Source organism: Somniosus microcephalus, chromosome 8 (assembly GCF_052327205.1).
Source record: "Somniosus microcephalus isolate GS21.2 chromosome 8, FLI_Smic_1.0, whole genome shotgun sequence".
NCBI lineage: Eukaryota > Metazoa > Chordata > Chondrichthyes > Squaliformes > Somniosidae > Somniosus > Somniosus microcephalus.
Window position 1 is genome coordinate 39849321 of NC_140994.1, and position 22214 is coordinate 39871534.

Below are 22214 nucleotides of genomic sequence, written 5' to 3' on the forward strand. Positions count from 1 at the left end.
CAGGAGTTGGAGAGCTAATGACAGAATCGGCAAAAGCAGGATAACCAGCAGGAGCGGGAGAGCCAGCAGATCAGGAGCTAAGGAGAGCCAGCAGGCCAGGAGTGAGTGAAAGCCAGCAGACAAGAGCTACAGATGCCGCGCCAACAAGAGAGAAGGGTTTAGGATAACAGTGCAGCTAGAGGGCTAGCAGCAGCGGGAGAGAGCATAAGAAGTGTGCGAGGCACATTAGGTTTTTACTGAAAAATTCCTGGTTAAGTCTCGCAGAACTTCTGTATTAAGCAGGAACTTGATTATAAAAGCTGAATGTGACTCGTGCACCTTTCGTGCTCCAAATTCTTGTGTGTCTCCCACTGTCGCTGCCTCTTTACCTGCACTGTCATTCTGCCGCTGCCTCTTTACCTGCACTGCCATCCTGCTGCTGCTGGCTCTTTAGCTGCACTGCCGTCCTGCTACTGCAGCAAGGGATAAATTCCGTCAGCTAGGTGATCGAGGCAAACACATGATCGCATTTATAGCAGCTAAAAAGTGAGTATATATTTACCAGCAAAAATTATAAAGTGGGAATATGCCCAATATTCACGTATACACTTGATTACACCCAGAGAAAATCTTCATAAACACACTGGTGATGTCGCTATATATGGGACCAGTGGCATTCTTACACCTACAAGTGCTATTTATTAGAATGTGATTTTATGATTAGAGCCTTATTGGAACTCAGGCTGAATATATCACAAGGGGATAGATAACTGGCTTGATCCTTAATCATTTTTGTAACATAATAAAATACACTTCCTAAACGTTCATTCTCTGTAAATTCATAATTATTATATGAGAAAAATAGAAGTACTGTATGCTTTAAATCATGATTTCCTAATTCAAGATAGCCATCGCATAAACTAAAAAAGTATCACAATTGGTCAACAGAGTGAGATAGACTCAACTGGCGTCCCAGTCTGACGCTTGTGACCCTCAGAACTTTCCCTACCCTTAAGCCTGACAGCTGGCAACAAGTCAGTCTGAACCTGCCTGCAGTGAGGCAAAGGAAGACATTTGTGCACCCCCAGTACCAACACTGGGAAAGTACTTTCTTCCCCTGCTCTCCCTAAGTCAGTGATTATGGCAGAAGATTTCAATTGTCTTGGTGACGTTGAAAGGGGATAAGCAACCATAAAAATAACTTTCATGTGACAAGATCAGGGATCAGGTCACAGCACATGACTGACACATGGAGAGAGGCAGCTGTACAAGTAACATTTCTAAGATTCTTTCAAGAGACAGTTTTCTTTATGTTTGTTTTGAAGCTGCAACACAGAGTCCTGAGCACTACTGCATATATTGGATTTCAGTCTAATTTTAGTATCTAAACAACATTACTTGGAAAGCACTTTACATTCGTTGGAACCAAAGTGTCAATAACAACATGCAAAAGAATCAAGATACAAGACACGGTAAAGCACTGACAGCTGTATTATGAAATTAATTAACCCTTTGTAATCCAGAACTGTCTTCATTTACATGCCATAATTAAAACTTCCAGGGTCATATATTCCTGTTTGAGGATTTTATTGAAAAAGTAGATGAATAAAAAAACAATGTAATTCCAGTAGAAAGTGTTAATGGACCATTTGTCTGTCTTTAATGCTGCTTTTAGATTTTTGCACCACGGATTAACAGACATTTATGAAGAGTGTGAGAAAAAGATGATTTTTAAGATCCTGTTGAAGATTATTAATGAGGAATGTGTGGAGCATTAAGCAGTCCATTATTTATTCAGTTAAAATTATTTAGCGAGGCCACATTTAACCTATATAAGGGTATATTTTCCAGCTGCCATCATTGGTGGTGTCAGAATAGAACAGACACTCGGGGGTCAGGAAATTCACTGAGAGCTGAGTTTGCCCATACAAAACGAAAGATGGGGACAGGCCTATTCTAGACTGCATAGAGTTAGCATTTAAAGGTGGACACAATGGACTAGAAATTGGTTTAAGTCCATTTTTGGGGGAAGAATTGTCAGCGGACGCACCAGAAGCTGCGGAACCAATTTGGGCCCAGGCAGCCCGGAGGTTAGTCCTCGGAGGATAATGGGAAGGGGGAAAGAAGAATGCAAGGATAGCTCCTAAGAGAACTAGGTTTTCCTCTTCAGTCTGGCTCCTAATACCTCTCAGGCAGGAGCAGAGAGTAGGTACAGCAAGGTTTTATCGAACACATTATAGGCATCTTGAAAAGGCACTTCAGACAACTTGGCAGATTAGAGAGCATCTTACAGTATAGCCCTGACAGGGTCTCCAAGATCATCATAATCTGCGGAATGTTCCACAATTCTGCCATACAAAAACAGCATACGCATAAAAAAGATGGTAGCAGAGGAAACCCACCCAGAACAAGGGCAGAGCAAGATGAAGACAAGAGACAAGAGGCTCCTACTGAACCAACTTTTACAGCAGCAAGAGCCATGCAGCAGGCTCTAATTGGGATGAACTTCATTTAAGTGCTCTGTCCACTAATGCATGCCTTGCCATGCCCATCGACCTGTTTGGGAGCAGACCTTTGGGCAGCACTGATGGCAGTGAAACACTGTATAGTAGCTGTGTTCATCAAATCATCTAGCATGTTGAAGTTGGACAAGACAGCCTAGATTCCACAGTCTCTATAGAAGTAGTGTGAGCATTCACCAGAGCTACTGCAACTTGATCTAGGACCTCTATCACTGGGGGCTTGGCTTCAGATAGCCCTGGAGTTGCTACACACTCCACAATGTGCTGTACATCTGATAATTGGTCATTCACAATTGCACAGATGCAGTTAGTTGATTCCTCCACATTTGCAGGTTGCTTGGCCTGCTCTCCAAATACATCCTTCTTTTAAACACAGGCACCTGAGGTTTAGATTTCAGGGCTCTGCAGCTGAGGAAAAATATGTGCTGGCGCTCCCACCAGCTCTTTCTCTGATCGGGAGGGTAGTGTGACTGGAAAGGTGGGTAGAGATCGGCTGGGATCGGGGAGGGTAGCAACTGGGATCGGGAGGGTAGCAGCGGCAAACAGGGGTAGTGGCGGCTTGAATCTTTCGCGGTTTGAATGTGAAGCCATGATCTCATTAAATGGCGGAGCAGGCTCGAGGGGCCGAATGGCCTACTCCTGCTCCTATCTTCTATGTTTCTATGTTTCTAAGCCTACTTCTGCTCCTCCCAGCTCCAAATTCAGTTACATATATTTTAAACACTTATGCTGTTGGTTGTGGCCTGCTGCAGTCCCTTTGAGAACCACCTGTTAGGCTGCATGTAGACCTGGTTTTCCTGCACACAGCCAGCACAGCACAGGCTGCGTTTAGGGTAACCCAGTATTACAGATGGGGCCTCAAATGGCTGAGGCCCCATATTTGAATATGCAATTTCAGGCCTGGACACTGAGGCTGCGATTTTATTAATGGAGTCGGGTTGGGTGCGGGTCAGGTGGTTTCCGGCTTCCAATCCCGCCCCCAGCTGCATCCGGCCCACAGACGTGATTTTCCCTTGATTGACCCTGTTAAGTCTGCCCTGCAGGCTTGCCGGCCAATTAAGAGGAAGCGGGTCAGATAACGTCATTTGATGACGCGTCATCTGTCGGTTTCCTTAAAGGGACCACGCACAATTTTATTTTGACAGTTGATTTCTCAGTGTTTGACAACATTGAGGTGCTGAAAACACTGACACTCACTGCACAAAGGTGACCTCTTACACCCAGGCTCTCCAATGACTTCCTCCATAGGCTGGAATAAATGGCAGCTGCAGGTGAGGTGGCAGAAGCGATCTGTCACTGGTGAGAGAGGTTCTCCCAATGAGGTGGCACTGGACATGGACTTAAAAACTTGTAACCTAAAGAAAAGTGTAAATGAATTAAAAATGCAGTTCCCAAAATGTTCTTTCCTCTGAGACTCACCATGTGCAACATTGGATCCTTCACACCACTTCTGCAGCTGTCATCAATCCAGAAACATTACAGCCGACTCACAACACGCCACACTTACCTGGCGTGGTGTCTGGGCATTGGGAAACCCGAGCCAGAAGCAGCAAAATTCAAAAATAGGCTGTCAACTACTGGAAACTACCTGTTAATAGGCAGGTAATTGCCTTTAATCCTTTACCCGCCGCTAGGTGTCAGGTCCATTCGTAAATTGGGGACCCAACACTTGGGAAAATTGTTTGGAGGCGGGCTGACGATGGGATTGTAACCCGCCGTCAATCAAAATGATTTAACCTTTGACCCGCCACCAAACCCGCCCTCTGGGCGCCGGCAAAATCCAGCCCTGAGTTTTTTGCCTGCACCAATATGGCAGGCGGCTTGTAATGAGCACCACTTACTGTCTGCCATCCTGGAGGCTTAGGAGGCCATTTACCACCTGAAAAACTGGCACTGCACGGTTGAATTTCTAGGCCATTAGAAGCATGCACCTTGCCTCTGTATTATAGTGCGTTGCTGGCTGTGGGACTATCATGCCACAGTGATATGCTATCAATGTAAAAGTGTCTTAATATAGGGAGAGAATGGGAAGTAGGCACCCAATAACATTATATCAAGGAGCAGCTTTATTGTGCTCCTCAAGGCAATGCATCACTGAAATAGATTTGCAAGTAGCATCAGCGATTAAATTACAGCTGAACTCTTAGAAATTTGATCAAACATTACATAACTTTCAAACACATGGACGCAATAGAAGTGAATTGTTATGAATTTGTACAATTGCACCACAGTTAGATTTTTTTCCATGGGAATGGAATACTCAAGTCCAATTAATGCTTCTCAGCACAATTCAGTATTCAGCGAGGCCATGGAGGGAGTTGAACACTGGAATGAGAATTTTAAATTTGAGACGTTGCCAGACTGGGAGCCAATGTCGGTTAGCGAGTACAGGGGTGATGGGTGAGCAGGGCTTGGTGCGAGTTAGGATACGGGCAGCAGAGTTTTGGATGAGCTTAAGTTTACGGAGGGTGGAGGGTGGGAGACCAGCCAGGAGAACATTGAAATAGTCGAGTCTGGAAGTAACAAAAGCATGGATGAAGGTTTCACAGCAGATAGGCTGAGGCAGGGGCGGAGATGGACGATATTATGGAGGCGGAAGTAGGCGACATGCGCAGTTTTTACATTGAAAAGCCAGCAAGCTGGCTGCGCAGGTTCCCTGAAGTGCCGCGCAGCTTACAGGGAACATTGGTAGGCGGTCTTGGTAATGGAGAGGATATGGGGTCAGAACCTCAGCTCGGGTCAAATGGGACTCCGAGGTTGCGAACAGTTTGGTTCAACCTCAGACAGTTGCCAGGGAGAGGGATGGAGTCGGTGGCTAGGGAACAGAGTTTGTGGTGGGGCCCGAAGACAATGGCTTTGGTCTTCCCAATATTTAATTGGAGGAAATTTCTGCTCATCCAATACTGGATGCTGGACAAGCAGTGTGACAAATCAAAGGTAGTGGAGGGGTTGAGCGAGGTGGTGATGAGGTAGAGTTGTATTTCAGATAAAATGTTATACAGGAAACTTTCGTTTAACCGGAGGTTAAAAGTCCGGAAAGCTCTATCTACCAGCAAAATTCAGGAGCCGTTTTCTATAAGTTTTTTTACTTCTCATTGCTTTTTTTTCCCCAGTCAGGCTCTGCAAGGTCTGTAGCTAAGCAACAGCTTCAGCTAGAGACGCTTGCAGCTGCAGCAGACTGTTTTGAAGCTGTTGCTAAGCAACAGGGTTTGTTGATTCACACGGAGCTGAAAAGCTCTATGGCCTAGAAATTCAGTATAGCCACGTTTGGGGCGCTACAGCTGGGTGGCCGCTAAAGTTTGCGCCCGGCGCAACTTAGCGCCACCTTCGCCGATATTCAGTTGCGTCGCCCCAAGAGGTTGCTGCTGCGCTAAAACAGGCGATGCACGACTATCATTAGGCGCTAAGCCGGTGGTCCGGGGCGATACCCCCGAGGGCAGGCGCAGCGCAGGTGCGGCGAGTTGCTGATTGAAGGCAGACACTCTGGCGCCGGTCAGCTCTTAAAAGGGGAGGGTGGATTTGTTTGGCTGCCACGCCCTGCACACTGCAGCCCTGAAGCAAGGCCTGACCACTGCTGCTTGATCTGTTCAACGCCCAGGACAATGGAGAAGGCCAGGGAGAGAGCGCAGCGCTTCAGCGAGGGTGACCTGAGGGTGCTGGTTGGCGCAGTGGAGTGCAGGCGCCATGTTGTGTTCCCTGAAGGTGGCAGGGGGCCGCTGCCCAGCGCCTATCGGAAAGCCTGGAGGGAGGTGTCAAACAGGGTGACCTCCAACAGCGTGGTTGCCAGGACTCCTGTACAATGCCGAAAAAAGTTCAACGACCTCACTCGGGTTGTCAGGGTGAGTACCCTTTCCAGTGTCCTCCTCATCCCTGCATGTGCACCTCAGTTTATGGGCAAAGGGACCTGAAAGCCCTAATGCCCAGCCCTCATCCAGCAGCTATGGGACTGTCATGAAAATCACTTGCACATTCAGGACTTTACACACTGTCAGGGCTAGTCCACCATGGGAGGCAGTGCAGACAAGATCAGGGCTTCACACTGTCAGGGCTAGTCCACCATGGGAAGCAGTGCAGACAAGATCAGGGCTTCACACTGTACTTAGAGGCCGTCCTTTCTCTTGCAGGGCAAGCTGGCGCACAACCGAAGGCAGCAGCATCAGATCGGGGGAGGCCATCCTGACCTCAAACAGCTCTGCGACCTGGAGCAGCGTGTGGAGCGCATTATGTCAGGCCGGCTGATTGGCCCCGTCGCCAGTGGAGATGCCGACCCTGTTGTGGGCCCCAATGGTAAGGGCATCACCTTTTTGACCTCTCTCTTTCCACTTGCGCCTCAGAACAGCATCCTTTGCCACTGTCGGACCAATGCAGTGCATAGCAGCACTCATGCCTCCCTCGCTGCCGCCCTGTCCTCACTCTAAAGCAACTCTTGTGCCTCCCTGCTTTCAGATGGTGACTCGCCAGGTGAGGAGGCGGCCCCTCAAGCTGGCACTGTGTCCGAGTCAGACATAGAGGAGGAGGAAGAGGAAGCCAGACCATCAGGGACACCCTCAGCCGAGGCAGCCCATGGCCATGATGGTGACACGTCTTCCCTGGAGGGGAGCAGGGGGGAAGGTTCGGAGGACAGTGAAGCTCCGGGGACCAGCGGGCTGCAGTAACGCGGGAGGGGTGGGGAAGCTCGGCGGCCTTCTCCCCGGAGGGTGAGTGCGGCCTCCAGTCCTGTTACGGTGAGCGCAGAGGAGGTGCGGATCCTAGCGGAAATGGGCGCCCAGGCAGAGCGCAGGCACACTGAGCTCATGGCTGCAGTGGCAAGGATGCCTGACTCCATAGAGTCACTGTCAAGGAGTGTGCAGGAATTCGGGGCAGCACAGGCCAGGAGTCTGCAACAATTCAGTGCAGCACAGGCCAGGAGTCTGCAGGACTTCGCGGCAGCACAGGCTAGGAGTCAGCAGGACTTCGCTGCATCACAGGCGGCTTCTAGCCAAGTGCTCAGTCGTGCCATGCATTCACTGGCTGGTGTCATGCAGACACAGACCAGGGCCACACGGGCACTAACTGCTGCCACCCTTGCTGGATCGGCCAGGCATCGCCAGGGCACTCGCCGCGCCGCAGCAGCCCAGCAGTCTGTGCTTCAGCAGATTGCTGCGCATGCTGCAGTGCTGGCCCGTGCGAGTGCCAATGTATCAGACGACCAGGGAGTACCTGTGATCTGTCAGGTAGGCAGCATTCCTGCAGCCAAAACTGTCACTCCTCCATTGCAGCTGCCACCAGCCGCTGGACAGACTGCTGCCGCCCAAGCAGAGTTGGAGCAGTCAGCAGCCGGCCCCTCCAGGCCCAGAGCTGGTCCAGGCCGACCCCCAAGGGCATCTGCCGTCTCACCATCTGACCCTCAGCAGCCTTCCCCCAGCCTTGCTGCAGCCACTGGGGTCCCATTGAGGAGGAGCTGCAGGGCAGGTAGGGGCCAGTCACGGATGCAAAACGCATCACCCTCGCAGGGGAAAAAGTAGAAGGTGTGGCCAAATGTTTTGTTTTACTTGTAAAGGCCGATACTGGTGTATTTGTTTTACTTGTAAAGGCCGAGACTGGTCTATTTGTTTCACTTGTAAAGGCCGAGACTGGTCTATTTGTGTTTTTGGGGGGGGTTTCTCTCCATTAGTTTGTTATGTGGGAAGGGCACAGAGGTATCATAGTAATAAATTTTCTTAAATCGCACTGTCCATGCTTTCTTTTGGAAGTCCTGGTTGCCCTGCTCGGCTGAGGGCTTGTGGAGCGGCTACATTCATCTTCTGCCATTGGCACAAGCCATTCCCTGAGAGGGGGCCTAGAACCGACGTGCAATAAGCCGCCGACGGGTGGCCCTTGCACTTTCTGCCTCCCTCCTGTGCTGGTCCTCCTCCTCCTCCTCCTCCTCCTCCTCCTCTGGTGGTCCTCCAATGTCTGCTGGCAGTGGCTGAGTCCTGCGGATAGCCAGGTTGTGCAGCATGCAGCACACGACAACGAAATGGGAGACTCGCTCAGGCGAGTACTGTAGGGCTCCTCCGGAACGATCCAGACAGCGGAACCGTTGCTTCAGGACGCCGATTGTTTGCTCAATGATGTTCCTGGTTGCTTGATGGCTGTCATTGTATCCCTCTTCAGCAGGGGTGCTGGGCGCACAGGATAGCCTTTGTCCCCGAGAAGCCATCCTTGTGGGTGAGGCTGGGCCTCGAACATGTCTGCCACAGAAGTCTGGCGCAGGATGAAGGCATCGTGGCTGCTGCCTGGAAAGCGGGCATTGACAGCTAGGATGAGCTGCCTGTGGTCACACACCAACTGCACGTTGAGCGAATGGTAGCCCTTCCGGTTGCGGTAATCCTCGGCATTCTCGAGAGGTGCCCGCAAAGCCACATGCGTGCAGTCAATGGCGCCCTGCACCATGGGGAAGCCTGTTAATGCTGCAAAGCCCATTGCACGCTGTTGCTGCTTGTCAACGGTCATGGAGAAGGAGATGAACTGACATCTCCTTCTGAAAAGGGCATTGGTCACCTGGCGGATGCAGCAATGTACCGCAAACTGGGAGATGTTGGAAATGTCCCCAGTAGCGGATTGGAAGGAGCCGGTGGCATAGAAGTTGAGAGACACCGTCACCTTCACTGCCACCGACAGAGACGTCCTGCTCCTCAGCTGTGGCTGCAGATCCCCGCAAAGCAGGTGGCAGATCTCAGTGACCACCGCCCTTCTGAATCGCAGCCTCCGAACACACTGCTCCTCAGACATGTTCAGATATGAGAACTGCTGGCAGTATACCCTGGGTGGGTAAGGTCTCCTTTGCCGACGCCTGTTGCCCCTTCTCCGTCTGGCCATGACTGGCACTCTCTCACGGCGTCTCTGAGCCCTTTGAATGCAATGGAGAAGCCCAACGTTTCCACCCATTGCAGCCCCCATTATATGTTTCCAATCAATGCTATGGCTCTGAAGTTAAAGACAAGTGCAAAGCTGTGGCCTGAAGCCACAAGTACCTGTGCGAGTGTTGAGCCAAACCAGAAACCTCTCTACCTTTGTCTCTCTCCAAAGATCCGTCTCTCACAAAGAAGGAGTGGTGCAAAATGGCTGCCATTTATACTGCAGGAGGAGTGCCCTTTAATTAGCGCCCCCCGCGCCCCGCAGCGACTGGGAACCGTTCCCCTCTACCAGTCGCTCGGGGCGCCAGGCGCACAATAGGCCGGCGCCACTGAATTTCCGGTTTGGGGCGCACAAAGGGCGTTGCACCATGAAATGACGTCAGGATATGCGCGCGCAGCTGAGCGCGCGCAAAGGCTTTGCGCCGCCGCTAAATCTTAACTGAAGTTCGCGAGAGGCGCAGATCGCGCTGCGCCCGGGCACTAGCCGCTTAGCACCCCACATCTCCTCCTCCTAAGGCGCTAGCGGCTGGCGCAAACCACTGAATTTCTAGGCCTATATGTTTTAACATTGCCGCTGGTTTATACGGCAGTTTTGATCTAACGGCACCAGCTCGGTCCCGTCAGTGCCGGATACCAGAAAGTTTCCTGTACTAAGACGTCATTATTATAAACATTTTATTAAAAGTTTTATTGAAACTAATGATCTTTAGATATGAGGCTCAAATTAAGTCTAATTTTAACAGAATCAATGTTTGTTTGATAGTACATCTGGTATAATTACTGTCTATATTGCAGAAAATGAGCAACACGCATTATAAAAAGCAACTGTAATGTTTAAAGAAAAGGACTGTATAGGTGAATGTATGAGATATTCAGAGATCTAAATTAGCAAGCATTTGCTTCATTCTACAGAATAATTATACCAAACCAATGGACAAGTCCTGAGGCTGGTAGCTGTGCTGAGATTATTCAATGCGCATCATTAGCACATGAGATGAAGAGCTTTGCTCGCTTAAAAAGGTACAAATAGCTCCAATGGCCCTAATGCTCACTCACAGAGACTTTGGGTTCAGAAGTTAGTTTTTTCCTCATCTAAATCTTAAACTTTAGCAAATTTAATAGTGACATGAAAAGGGTGATGTCGCTGTATTGATGAGATTTTATGCATTCCTGGAATCAATTCCTGGAATCGTGGCATGTAATGTATGTGAGATGATGTTATTGCGATCAAGGCTCTTTACATGAAAATATGGTAACTACTGTTATGCTGTCTCTAAACAACTGTAGCCATATTAAATATCAGCATCCTTAATTCCTCGAATCTAACGGGAAACCATTCATCCAGTTATTTTTTTAAAAGTAGTTTTGATTGATTTGGCCTCATTTCTTACGTCATACAACTACTAAATTTCTAAACATTACCTCAACCTTACTTACAGTTGCTTGTCTATCCTGTCAGCAAAAATATAATAATTTAAGTATAAATGATTCAATATTAAACAAGATTCCTAAAGATGTACCTGTATGATTTGTAGTTTACAGCGTGTTTGTAACTGAATGATAAATGTAAGCACCTCTGTGTTTGCAAGGCAATAAATAAAGTTTCTATGCACTGAATAAATGTTAAGCCTTGCCCTTTTATCAATACAACAGAGAAAATGCCATCTTTCAAATAAGATATTAACCGACGCCCTCTCAAATGGACGTAAACGATCCCATGCCACTATTTAAAGAGCTGGGGAGTTCTCCTGGTGTCGTGACCAATATTTATATCTCAACCAGCACCACCAAAACAGATCATCTAGTTATTATCTGGTTTGTAGGACCTTGCTGGGTGTAAACTGGCTGCCACATTTCCCTACATTGCAACAGTGACTACAATTCAAAAGTACTTTATTGGCTGTAAAGAGCTTTCGGACATCTTGAGAATGTGAAAGCTGTTGTATAAATACAAGTCCTCCTCTAACTCAGTAGTGTGTTGGTAAATTAATGTACTGTTTTTACTTTATCTTTATTGTGGTGAATTTTATAGTTAAGTCACGAGGATTTTTATTTGTTCCCAGGATGCGGTTGATGCTGGCAAGGCCACATTTATTGTCCATCCCTAGTTGCCCTAAGAATGTAGTGGGCCTTCTTCTATAGAAATTGTTTTTACAACTGAGTAGCTTACTAGACCACGTTAGAAGGTATTAAGAGTCAAATGGCTGGAATTTTCTGGGGTCCGTGCAGGCGCGATTGGAGGCGAGTCGGGTGGGAAGTTTGAAATAAGTTGGAACGGGTCGGGAATCCATGTTTGCCGGGGCGGCAGCCACCCAAATGGCAGAGGTGGGCGACCTAATTTAAAAGATTATCAGCTTGTTCTCAGACCCTTAAGCTCCTTTTTCAGCCTACTTTTCAAATTTCCCTGCATGACCACGATATTCACGCAGCTCGGGAACCATGTCTGTCAACCTGAGGCAGGGGTTGAGTAGCCATTGATCCAGCTGATTAATTGACACATGAAATGTACTATAAAAGCTCCCACCTCACAACTGATCATGCTCCTCAGGCAGAAGCTGTTGCTGACTGCATTCCCAGCACAGATTTAGCTTTCTAGAGGCTGCAAGTGTTTCCAGCAAAGTCGCCATCCAGTCTCACCTCATTGGTAGAACCTATCACACCACTGACAGATTGCTTCTCTCATCTCTACTTGACCTGCCATCGACTCCGTCAGAATAGGTGCCATTTATACTGTCTCACCTTGGTCCTCAGAATCGGACTAAGATGAGCCCCAACACCAGCAGCACCTGGCACACCAGCAGCACCAACAACAACCTTCTCCTCAACAACACAGGGCAGAGGGCATCAGCGCAGGGCTGCACCGCACCGGAGGCGATACCCCCAACACAGGGTATACAGGCAAACCGCATGCGCCCCTGGGATACCTTGGCCTCGGCGCATTTCGTAGTGGACAGGCCCAGGATCGGAAGTCTCGGGACCTACGGAGCCAGAAGATAGATTTTTTCCGATCGGAGGCATCTGTCCGTAGGAAGCCTCCGATCAGAAAATCCAGCCCATAATGAAAGCCACATTTCCACCAGATGTATCACAGAGCAGACAATAGGCATGCTCAAAATGCGCTTCAGGTGCCTTGACAGATCTGGAGGAGCCCTTCAGTATGCACCAGCCAGGGTCTCCAGAATCGTCGTGGTCTGCTGCGCCCTGCACAACATAGTGCAGCAGCGAGGATTAGCGCTGCATGAGGAGCAAGGCACTGAGCACACAGGCTCTTCAGAGGAGGAGCATCATTAGCTGGAAGACAGAGGAGCAGCAGGAGCTAGAGGAAACTGCGGCCCACATCCCACCAGCACCTGAGCACATTGCAGCCCGGGAGGCCAGGGATGGCCTCATCATGGCCAGATATACTTAACTTTACACAGTACAGCCATATGGCTGCTGGATTCTGCGCCAGGTTGGCACCACCTCACAGCAACACCATTAGGGATCCCTAAAATGACCAAGCCATTTCTTTCTCACTGACCACCATTGCTGGAGGTACCGTTATATCTCACCATTCACTGCAACTCACTAAGCCACTTCCAAAAGTGAAAATAGATTATGAGAGTAAGCTTTCAGGGAGTTTTCTGGGGTCCGTGCAGGCACGATTGGAGGCGAGATTAAGCTTGCAGGGAACATAAAAACTGACTGTAAAAGCTTCTATAGATATGTGAAGAGAAAACGGGGAACGGGGAATTATAGACCGGTAAGTCTGACTTCGGTAGTGGGGAAAATGCTAGAGTCCATTATAAAAAATGTAATAGCAGAGCACTTGGAAAACAGTGACAAGATCGGACAAAGTCAACATGGATTTACAAAAGGTAAATCATGCTTGACTAATCTACTGGAATATTTTGAGGATGTAACTGGTAGAATAGATAAGGGAGAACCAGTGGATGTGGTGTATTTGGACTTTCAGAAGGCTTTCGATAAGGTCCCGCATAAGAGATTAGCGTGCAAAGTTAAAGCACACGGGATTGGGGGTAAGGTACTGTCTTGGATAGAGAACTGGTTGGCAGACAGGAAGTGAAGAGTTGGAATAAACAGGTCTTTTCCGAGTGGCAGGCAGTGACTAGTGGGGTACCGTAGGGATCGGTGCTAGGACCCCAGTTATTCACAATATATATAAATGATCTAGGCGAGGGAACTAGATGTAATATCTCCAAGTTTGCAGACGACACAAAGCTGGGTGGGCGTGTGTGCTGTGAGGAGGATGCAGAGAAACTCCAGTATGATTTGGACAGGTTGGGTGATTGGGCAGAAGCATGGCAAATGCAGTATAATGTGGATAAATGCGAGGTTATTCACTTCGGTGGCAAAAACAGGAAGACAGATTATTATCTGAACGGCAATAGACTGGGAAAAGGGGAAGTGCAACGAGACCTTGTCCTTGTGCACCAGTCGCTGAAGGTAAGCATGCAGGTGCAGCAGGCGGTTAAGAAGGCAAATGGTATGTTGGCCTTCGTAGCGAGAGGATTCGCGTATAGGAGCAAGGATGTCTTTCTGCAGTTGTACAGGGCCTTGGTGAGACCACACCTTGAGTATTGTGTGCAGTTTTGGTCACCTTATCTTAGGAAGGATGTTCTTGCCATGGAGGGAGTGCAGCGAAGATTCACCAGACTGATACCTGGGATGGCAGGAATGACGTATGAGGAGAGATTGGGTCGATTGGGCTTGTATTCGCTAGAGTTTAGAAAAATGAGAGGGGATCTCATTGAAACTTATAAAATTCTAACAGGACTAGACAGACTAGATGCAGGAAGGATGTTCCCAATGGTGGGGGAGTCCAGAACCAGGGGTCACAGTCTAAGGATAAGGGGTAAGCCATTTAGGACTGAGATGAGGAGGAATTTCTTCACCCAGAGAGTGGTGAACCTGTGGAATTCTCTACCACACAAGGCAGTTGAGGCCAATTCATTAAATATATTCAAGAAGGAGTTAGATATATTTCTTAAGGCTAAAGGGATCAAGGGATATGGGGAGAAAGCAGGGACAGGATACTGAATTTGGATGATCAGCCATGATCTCATTAAATGGCGGAAGAGGCTCGAGGGGCCGAATGGCCTACTCCTGCTCCTATCTTCTATGTTTCTATGTAATCCCTCACGGTTGATGGTGTCGAAGGCCTTCGTGAGGTCGAAGAAGGCCATGTACAGCGGTTGGTGCTGTTCCCTGCATTTCTCTTGTAGTTGACGCACGGTGAAGATCATGTCCATTGTGCCCCTTAGTGGGCGGAATCCGCATTGCGACTCTGGGAGGAGCTCTTCAGCCACTGGGAGAAGGCGATTGAGGAGGATTCTTGCAATGACTTTCCCTGTGGCAGACAGCAGGGAGACTCCTCTGTAATTACTGCAATCCTTTATTGTCACCTTTCTTGAAGATGGTCACGATTACGGCATGTCTGAGATCCCCTGGCATGCTTTCCTCCTTCCAAATATGAGAAATTAGTTCATGTATTCGCGCCAATAGTGCTTCTCCACCATGCTTTAGCACCTCCACGGGGATTGCATCTGCTCCTGAGGCCTTGTTGTTCTTCAGTTGTCAGATGGCCTTTTCAACCTCATGCCGGGCTGGGGTTGTGCTGAGGTGGTGGCGGGTAGCATGCTGGATAGGCGCACCAATGTCAGTGTTCTCGCTCAGGCCAACATCCCTAGCATCGAAGCTTTGACCATGCTTGATCGGCTCCGATGGACGGGTCACATCGTCCGCATGCCTGATACGAGACTCCCAAAACAAGCGCTCGACTCGGAGCTCTGACACGGCAAGAGAGCCCCAGGTGGGCAGAGGAAACGCTTCAAGGACACTCTCAAAGCCTCCTTGAAAAAGTGCAACATCCCCACCGACACCTGGGAATCCTTTGCCGAAGACTGCAAGAAGTGGAGGAGAAGCATCCGGGAAGGCGCCAAACACCGGGAGCAAGCGGAAGCCAAGCGCAAACACCTGAAGGAGCGCACGTCAACCCAAGCACCCCACCCACCCACCCCTTCAACCACCGTCTGCCCCACCTGTGACAGAGACTGTAGGTCCCGCATTGGACTGATCAGTTACCTGAGAACTCATTTTTAGTGTGGAAGCAAGTCATCCTCGGTTCTGAGGGACTGCCTAAGAAGAAGAGAGTGGGATGTGTGGACGTGCAAGGTATGTTGGTGCGAGTAAGGAAGTGCATGACGAGGGTTGGGAAGGCAGAGTGATGGGGGTGTAATGAGAGACACACAGGATGAAGTTGAGTGTGGCTTTATACTCATCTTTCCTGATCTAATGAGATAATTGAAACATTTCCAGCACTGCCAGGTCCTCCTGACCACATCCCTGCTATTCACCTCCTCTGCAATTTGGAGCTTGATTCTTTTTATCTCCCGGGGAGGTCTCTTCCGCCCAGTTGAAGGGAAGAGGACCTCCCTGCGTGCTCTGACTCCCTCCACAAGCATATGGAGGAAGTCATTGGAGAACCTGGGTGCAGCCCTCTGCTTCTGTGTAGTCATGTTTCCAACTGTTTGGGACAATCAAAAGCTTCAAATGCAATGTGGCCATGGGCTCCTTTAAATATCCTGGCTGAAAACGCGTCATCGATGACATCATCGGACCTGTACCATTTAATAGCGCAGGGCAGGCTTAATAGGTTCCATTAGTGCAAAATCAATTTCTGCAGTGGGATGGAAGCAAGAATGGGGTCGCGACCCGCCACGGCCTTCACTGGACCCGCCCAGGTAAAGAAAATTCTGGCCATTGTGTGGGACTGGAGTCATGTATAGGCCAGACTGGACAGAGATGGCAGGTTCCCATCCCTGAAAGAAGTTAATGAATCAGTTGGTTCATTGAATTCAGTTTCACAGCTCTGGTTTGCTGATCCAGTATGATTACCATTACACTAATATACCCAATGTCAATTTGTGCATTCCTTTATCGGGGAGGATATTTTCCTCCTTCATGAGCAGCACCTATCCTTAATGGGCAGGGAATCCTCTGGTCCGATACCCTACAGTCTCAGCAGGCGTAAAGCAGCCAATCAGAATGTACTTATACCGATGGTCATTTTCACACTTCACAAATAGGTTACAACCTGGCTTAATCGTCATAGCTGGATTTTCTTCTGCGCTCTTCAGCTGTGATTTTCCCCCATTCATCATAAAGGGTAGAAAAGCAGGGGTTAGGGAATGCAGAAGCAGAGAATCTCCCCTCAGTGCTTCTAAATGGCCAGTAAATATAATTTTGTAGTGAGGAAATTAGAATGCTCAAGCAAAGGCTCCTCACACTGATTTTAAACCATTTTCTGACCAATGGCCCGAATGCTTTTGTTGACGGACTCCATGAAAAGTAGGATGATCTTTTCAGGATCCGAGGGCAGCCCATAATTCAAGGCTGGTGCTACGGTGTGGATTGCTGAGCTTGTCAATGATTGATAAGAAAGAAAAAAAATTGCATTTATATAGCACTTTTCACATCTTCAGGGCATCAATGGATTACTTTTGAAGTGCAGTTACTGTTTTTTGAAGTGTAATCACTGCAAATGTGACATCCAATTTGCACACACCAAGATCCCGTACACAGCAATGAGATGAATGACCAGTTAATTAGTTTGGTGGTGTTGGCTGAGGAATGAATGTTACCTAAGACAGCAGAACTCCCCGAACAGGCAGACATGACCTCAGTTTAATGTCTTATCTGAAGGATAGCACTCCCTAATGCTGCACTTGGAGAGGGGCTTTGACCCCACAATTTTCTGACTCAGAGGCAAAAGGGCTACCACTGAGCCAATCTGACACTGTAATCCAGAAAACCTAGAAAGCAGTTAGAAAGAACAACTACAGCTCGCAAATAGGCACAAAGATGCAAAAATGGAACTGTAGACAATGTTGTCTATTATGTTTTCATCATGGGTCAAGGTTTTTCAAACATTGTAATTTTAATGGCCCAGAAATTCGGGTCTCCACGGGTGAGTACGTGCTGGGTACTCACCCGTAGGCCCAATGGAAGTGCCGGTTTCCTGCATGCATTGCACATGCACAGGAAACCGGCACTTCCGTTCCCCTGAAAGAAGAGGTTCACAGTTCGAACACGTGCGCAGCAGAGGCAGCGCGTGCGCATCGAACTTAACATAGAAGCATAGAAACATAGAAGTCAGGAGCAGGAGTAGGCCATTCGGCCCCTCGAGCCTGCTCCGCCATTCAATGCGATCATGGCTGATCATCCAAATTCAGTACCCGGTCCCTGCTTTCTCCCCATACCCCTTGATCCCTTTAGCCTTAAGAAATATATCCAACTCCTGCTTGAATATATTTAATGTATTGGCCTCTACTGCCTTCTGTGGTAGAGAATTCCACAGGTTCACCACTCTCTGGATGAAGAAATTCCTCATTTCTGTCCTAAATGGCCTACCCCTTATCCTTAGACTGTGACCCCTGGTTCTGGACTCCCCGACCATCGGGAACATCCTTCCTGCATCTAGTCTGTCCACTCCTGTCAGAATTTTATAAGTTTCAATGAGATCCCCTCTCATTCTTCTAAACTCCAGCGAGTATAAGCCCAATCGACCCAATCTCTCCTCATACGTCATTCTTCGCTGAACTCCTTCCATGTGAAGAACATCCTTCCTCAGATAAGGCGACCAAAACTGCACACAATACTCAAGATGTGGTCTCACCAAGGCCCTGTACAACTGCAGCAAGACATCCTTGTTCCTGTACTCAAACCTTCCTGTTCTTGCCACCAAAGTGGATAACCTCGCATTTATCCACGTTATATTGCATCTGCCATGCTTTTGCCCAATCACCCAACCTGTCCAAATCATCCTGGAGTTTCTCGGCATCCTCCTTACAGCACACACGCCCACCCAGCTTTGTGTCATCTGCAAACTTGGAGATATTACATCTTGTTCCCTTGTCTAGATCATTAATATATATTGTGATAGCTGGGGCCCAAGGACCGATCCCTGCGGTACCCCACTAGTCACTTGCTTGCCACTCGGAAAAAGACCCGTTTATTCCAACTCTTTGCTTTCTGTCTGCCAACCAGTTCTCTATCCAAGTCAATACCTTGCCCCCAATCCCATGTGCCTTAACTTTACACGCTAATCTCTTATGCGGGACCTTATCAAAAGCCTTCTGAAAGTCCAAATACACCACATCCATTGGTTCTCCCTTACCTATTTTACCAGTTACATCCTCAAAAAATCCCAGTAGATTAATCAAGCACGATTTACCTTTTGTAAATCCATGTGGACTTTGTCCGATCCTGTCACTGTTTTCCAAGTGCTCTGCTATTACATCTTTTATAATGGACTCTAGCATTTTCCCCACTACCGATGTAATTCCCCTTTTTCTCTCTACCACCTTTTTTGAATAGTGGGGTAACATTAGCTACCCTCCAATCCATGGGTACTGTTCCAGATTCCATCGAATGCTGGAAGATGATCAGCAAAGCATTAACTATTTCTAGGGCCACTTCCTTAAGTACCCTAGGATGTAGATTATCAGGCCCTGGGGATTTATCGGCCTTCAATCCCATCAATTTCCCTACAAATACTGATTTATTTCAGTTCCTCCCTTTCATCAGATCCTATGTTCCCCGATATCTCTGGGAGGTTATTTGTGTCCTCCTTTGTGAAGACAGAACCAAAATATGTATTTAATTGGTCTGCCATTTCTTTGTTCCCCATTATAAATTCCCCTGATTCTGACTGCAAGGGACCTACGCTTGACTTCACCAATCTTTTTCTCTTCACATATCTATAAAAGCTTTTACAGTCAGTTTTTATGTTCGTTTTTTTTTGCAGGTTTTCCCAGGAGGGTAAGTCTGCAGAAGTTAGACATGTAAAAAGCAGGCGTAAGGCCCGCTTTTTACAAGGTAAGTGGTGAATTAATTAAAATTAAAACATTTTTTCCACAGGTTTATTATTTTTAAATACTTTAAAGCAAGGTACAGGAAACTTTGGTTTATCCAGAGGTTAACTGTCCGGAATGCTCGAGCCACCGGCAAAAATCAGGAGGCGTTTCGTTAGTTTTTTTTTCTTTTCGTTGCTTTTTTTTCACCAGTCAGGCTCTGCAAGGTCTCGCTGAAGCTGTTGCTAAGCTACAGAGACGCTTGCAAGGTACGGCCGACTGTTTAGAAGCTGTTGCTAACAGGGTTTGTTGTCAGATACGGAGCTCAAAATCTCCGTATGTTTCAACATTAGCGCTGGTTTGTCCGGCAGTTTTGATGGGACGGCAACAGCTCGGTCCCGTCGGTGCCGGATAGCACAAAGTTTCCTGTAAGTTTATTTCTAGCCCCGTTAGAAAATAAAATTATTTTTTTCAAAAATTTAAATTATTGTTTAAAATAGTTATTTCATGTAATTTATAGTTTATTTAAAAAATGTGATGTTTTTAAAAAATTTATTTGAAGATTTAGTGATGTTTTAGGGCCGTAGTATTTATAAGTTTTGACAGCTCTTCCTGTCAAACTTATGAATGGAGCATTTCCATGGCCCACGTGATCCCAGGGGACGCATCGAACTAACTGCGCCCCTGGGATACGCAAGCACTGTGCGCCGGCAGCTGGAGCAGGCCCAGGATCGCAATCCCACGGGGCCCCACAGCTCAACGGCCGGCGCGCTAGGTAAGTGCAGGTCGGGGGCTTGCACCCGCGGGAAGCCCCCGACCCAAGTTTCTGGGCCATTATGACCTTTTAGAAAACTTAGCCATGTGGATGATTCTGGTAACTCTACCACTCTTGTCCCACATGTCCATCACCATCATCCTCCAAGGTACTAAATGTAAAATCTTTGTCCCCGTCTATAAATCTCTCCACGGCCTTGCCCCATTCTATCTCTGAAAGCTCCTCTAGCCTTATAATTCCTCTTGAGCACTCTATTCTTCTGAATCCAGCCTTTTGATTATCCTCCCTTCTTTTGTCCCACCACCACGTGTAGAGACTTCAGTCACTTCAATCCTATTCTCTGGATCGCCCTCCCTAAACCTCTCTGCCTCCCACCTTTCTCTTCCATTGCCCCGCCAGCCCAACCCCCCCCCTCCCCATATCCTTCTCCCACCACACACTGGAATTTGCAGTGCTTTTTGTGCAGGCAGAAACCTGGAGGATCTGGGTTCTAACCCAATTTCGGGCTCCTCCGCTAAGCGATCCATCTGCTCTGACCACAGAATTTCAGTACCCAGGTCATCATTGCAGCTGGCCTTAACAAATCTGGTAGGTTTACCTTTGGTGATGCCATTGCCACTGTGCACAACAGGCACTGACATCAGGGACAGTATAAAAATGGCTTAATAGTGTTTGATGTAAGGGCAAAACATAATATGACATTATACACATATGGCAGCTTTTATGTGCTGATACTACTTAAACCTTACCTTAATTTTCTGAACTGGATCAGCAAATTGTTTGATTGAGGTGTTTTTGATCAATTCTGTAGGCTCTGGTACCTGAAGCAGCCAGCAGTTGTCCTGGGAGGATACTCTGCCGTTCCAATTCCTCAGATCCAAACAGAATACTCCTTGTCCTAAAATATAATCAGCCATGTCAACAAATTTGGTTACAAGCAGACTGAATATTGGGGTATTCACTGAACTGTGATGCTTTACAGCAATAAACATCAAGTGTCGCAAAGAGTTGAACCAAATCAGAGACAAATAGTTCAATCAATAGAAAAATATAATTCATTTTTACTCAAACTCTGATGAATCGAGATACTTTTTTTTATTTGTCTCAGTCTAACCCCTCAAAATAACTATGAGATCAACCAATGTTAGATTCATTATCAAATGTATCAAGGCAACCAATCAAATCCAGAGTTGCACCAGTTCCATTCCATGGAACAAGGTCAGGTTCAATCCTGGTGAAGAAGTGAAATTATTTCTCTAGTTCACCCTCCCCCAAAACCACTTAAATAATTATAATGCAAGAATATAATTAAAAGGACAGTACACTCATCTAAATTTCTACATATAATTCTGATGTTCCTCAGTAAAGTGCCTGCACAGTTACTGGTGCACACCAATCATTCTTTGTTGCTATTAATTCTTCCAGGCAGGGTAGATCAAAGGTACATATTTTACGCAGGATCTTTCCTTCAGTAATATTATGAAGTTCAATGCAGTGACAGCAAGGGGCCGATAATTTGGCTGCCATGCAGTGCCGCCGATGCCAGCGTTGTTAAGGAGTTCCAAGCGCCTGCGCATGAAAGAGTTGACCTCACGCAATAACTCAAGGCCGTCTCATTACATCATTTACTAACACTCTGGGCGCATCTGTCATGATGCACCAGGTGTGCCAGGGCCACATTACTGGAAGTCAGCATCCAGTGAAGAACTCTGCCTGTTATGCACCTCGCAGTTTCCCATCGTGGGGTGGAGAGGGGCATAGGGCACAGGGCAGAGGCATAGGGACACCAGGCATGGAGCAGAGATACATAGGGCTGGGTTTTACCATCCTCGGTGCGTCCGTGGCGGGCAACGTCGGTGGCAGGTTCCGGCCTCACTGCTGGCTCCAGCCCGCTGTCCAAAATTATTTTCCCCTGATTGGGCTTGTTAAGGAATTTGTGCATTTGCTGGCCATTGAAGGAAGCGGGTCTGATGACTTCATTCAATGACGCGTCATCAGCTGGTTTCCTTAAAGAGACCGTGCGCAAATTAATTTTGACATTGTGCTGTCAGTGTTTTACAACATTGAGCTACTGCAAACACTGACAAGCACTGCACAAAGGTGCAGGGCTGCACCCAGGCTCTCCCATGACTCCCTCCATATGCATATGGAGGGAGTCACAGCACGCAGCGGGGTTCTCTTCCCTTCCAATGGGTGGAGGAGACCT

The 22214-nt window shown here is 47.8% G+C and overlaps 1 protein-coding gene across 4 annotated transcripts in view; it reads right to left on the reverse strand.

Moving 5' to 3' along the window:
- The window catches only part of LOC147113475 (uncharacterized), a 275092-nt gene that overhangs the window by 215236 nt on the left and 37642 nt on the right, over window positions 1–22214 (reverse strand). For all 4 annotated transcript variants that reach the window (XM_085994613.1, XM_085994612.1, XM_085994615.1 and 1 more), the window contains exon 4: window positions 20758–20906. In XM_085994613.1, coding sequence (XP_085850739.1) covers window positions 20758–20906 — 149 coding nt within the window. The remainder of the gene's footprint in view (window positions 1–20757; window positions 20907–22214) is intronic.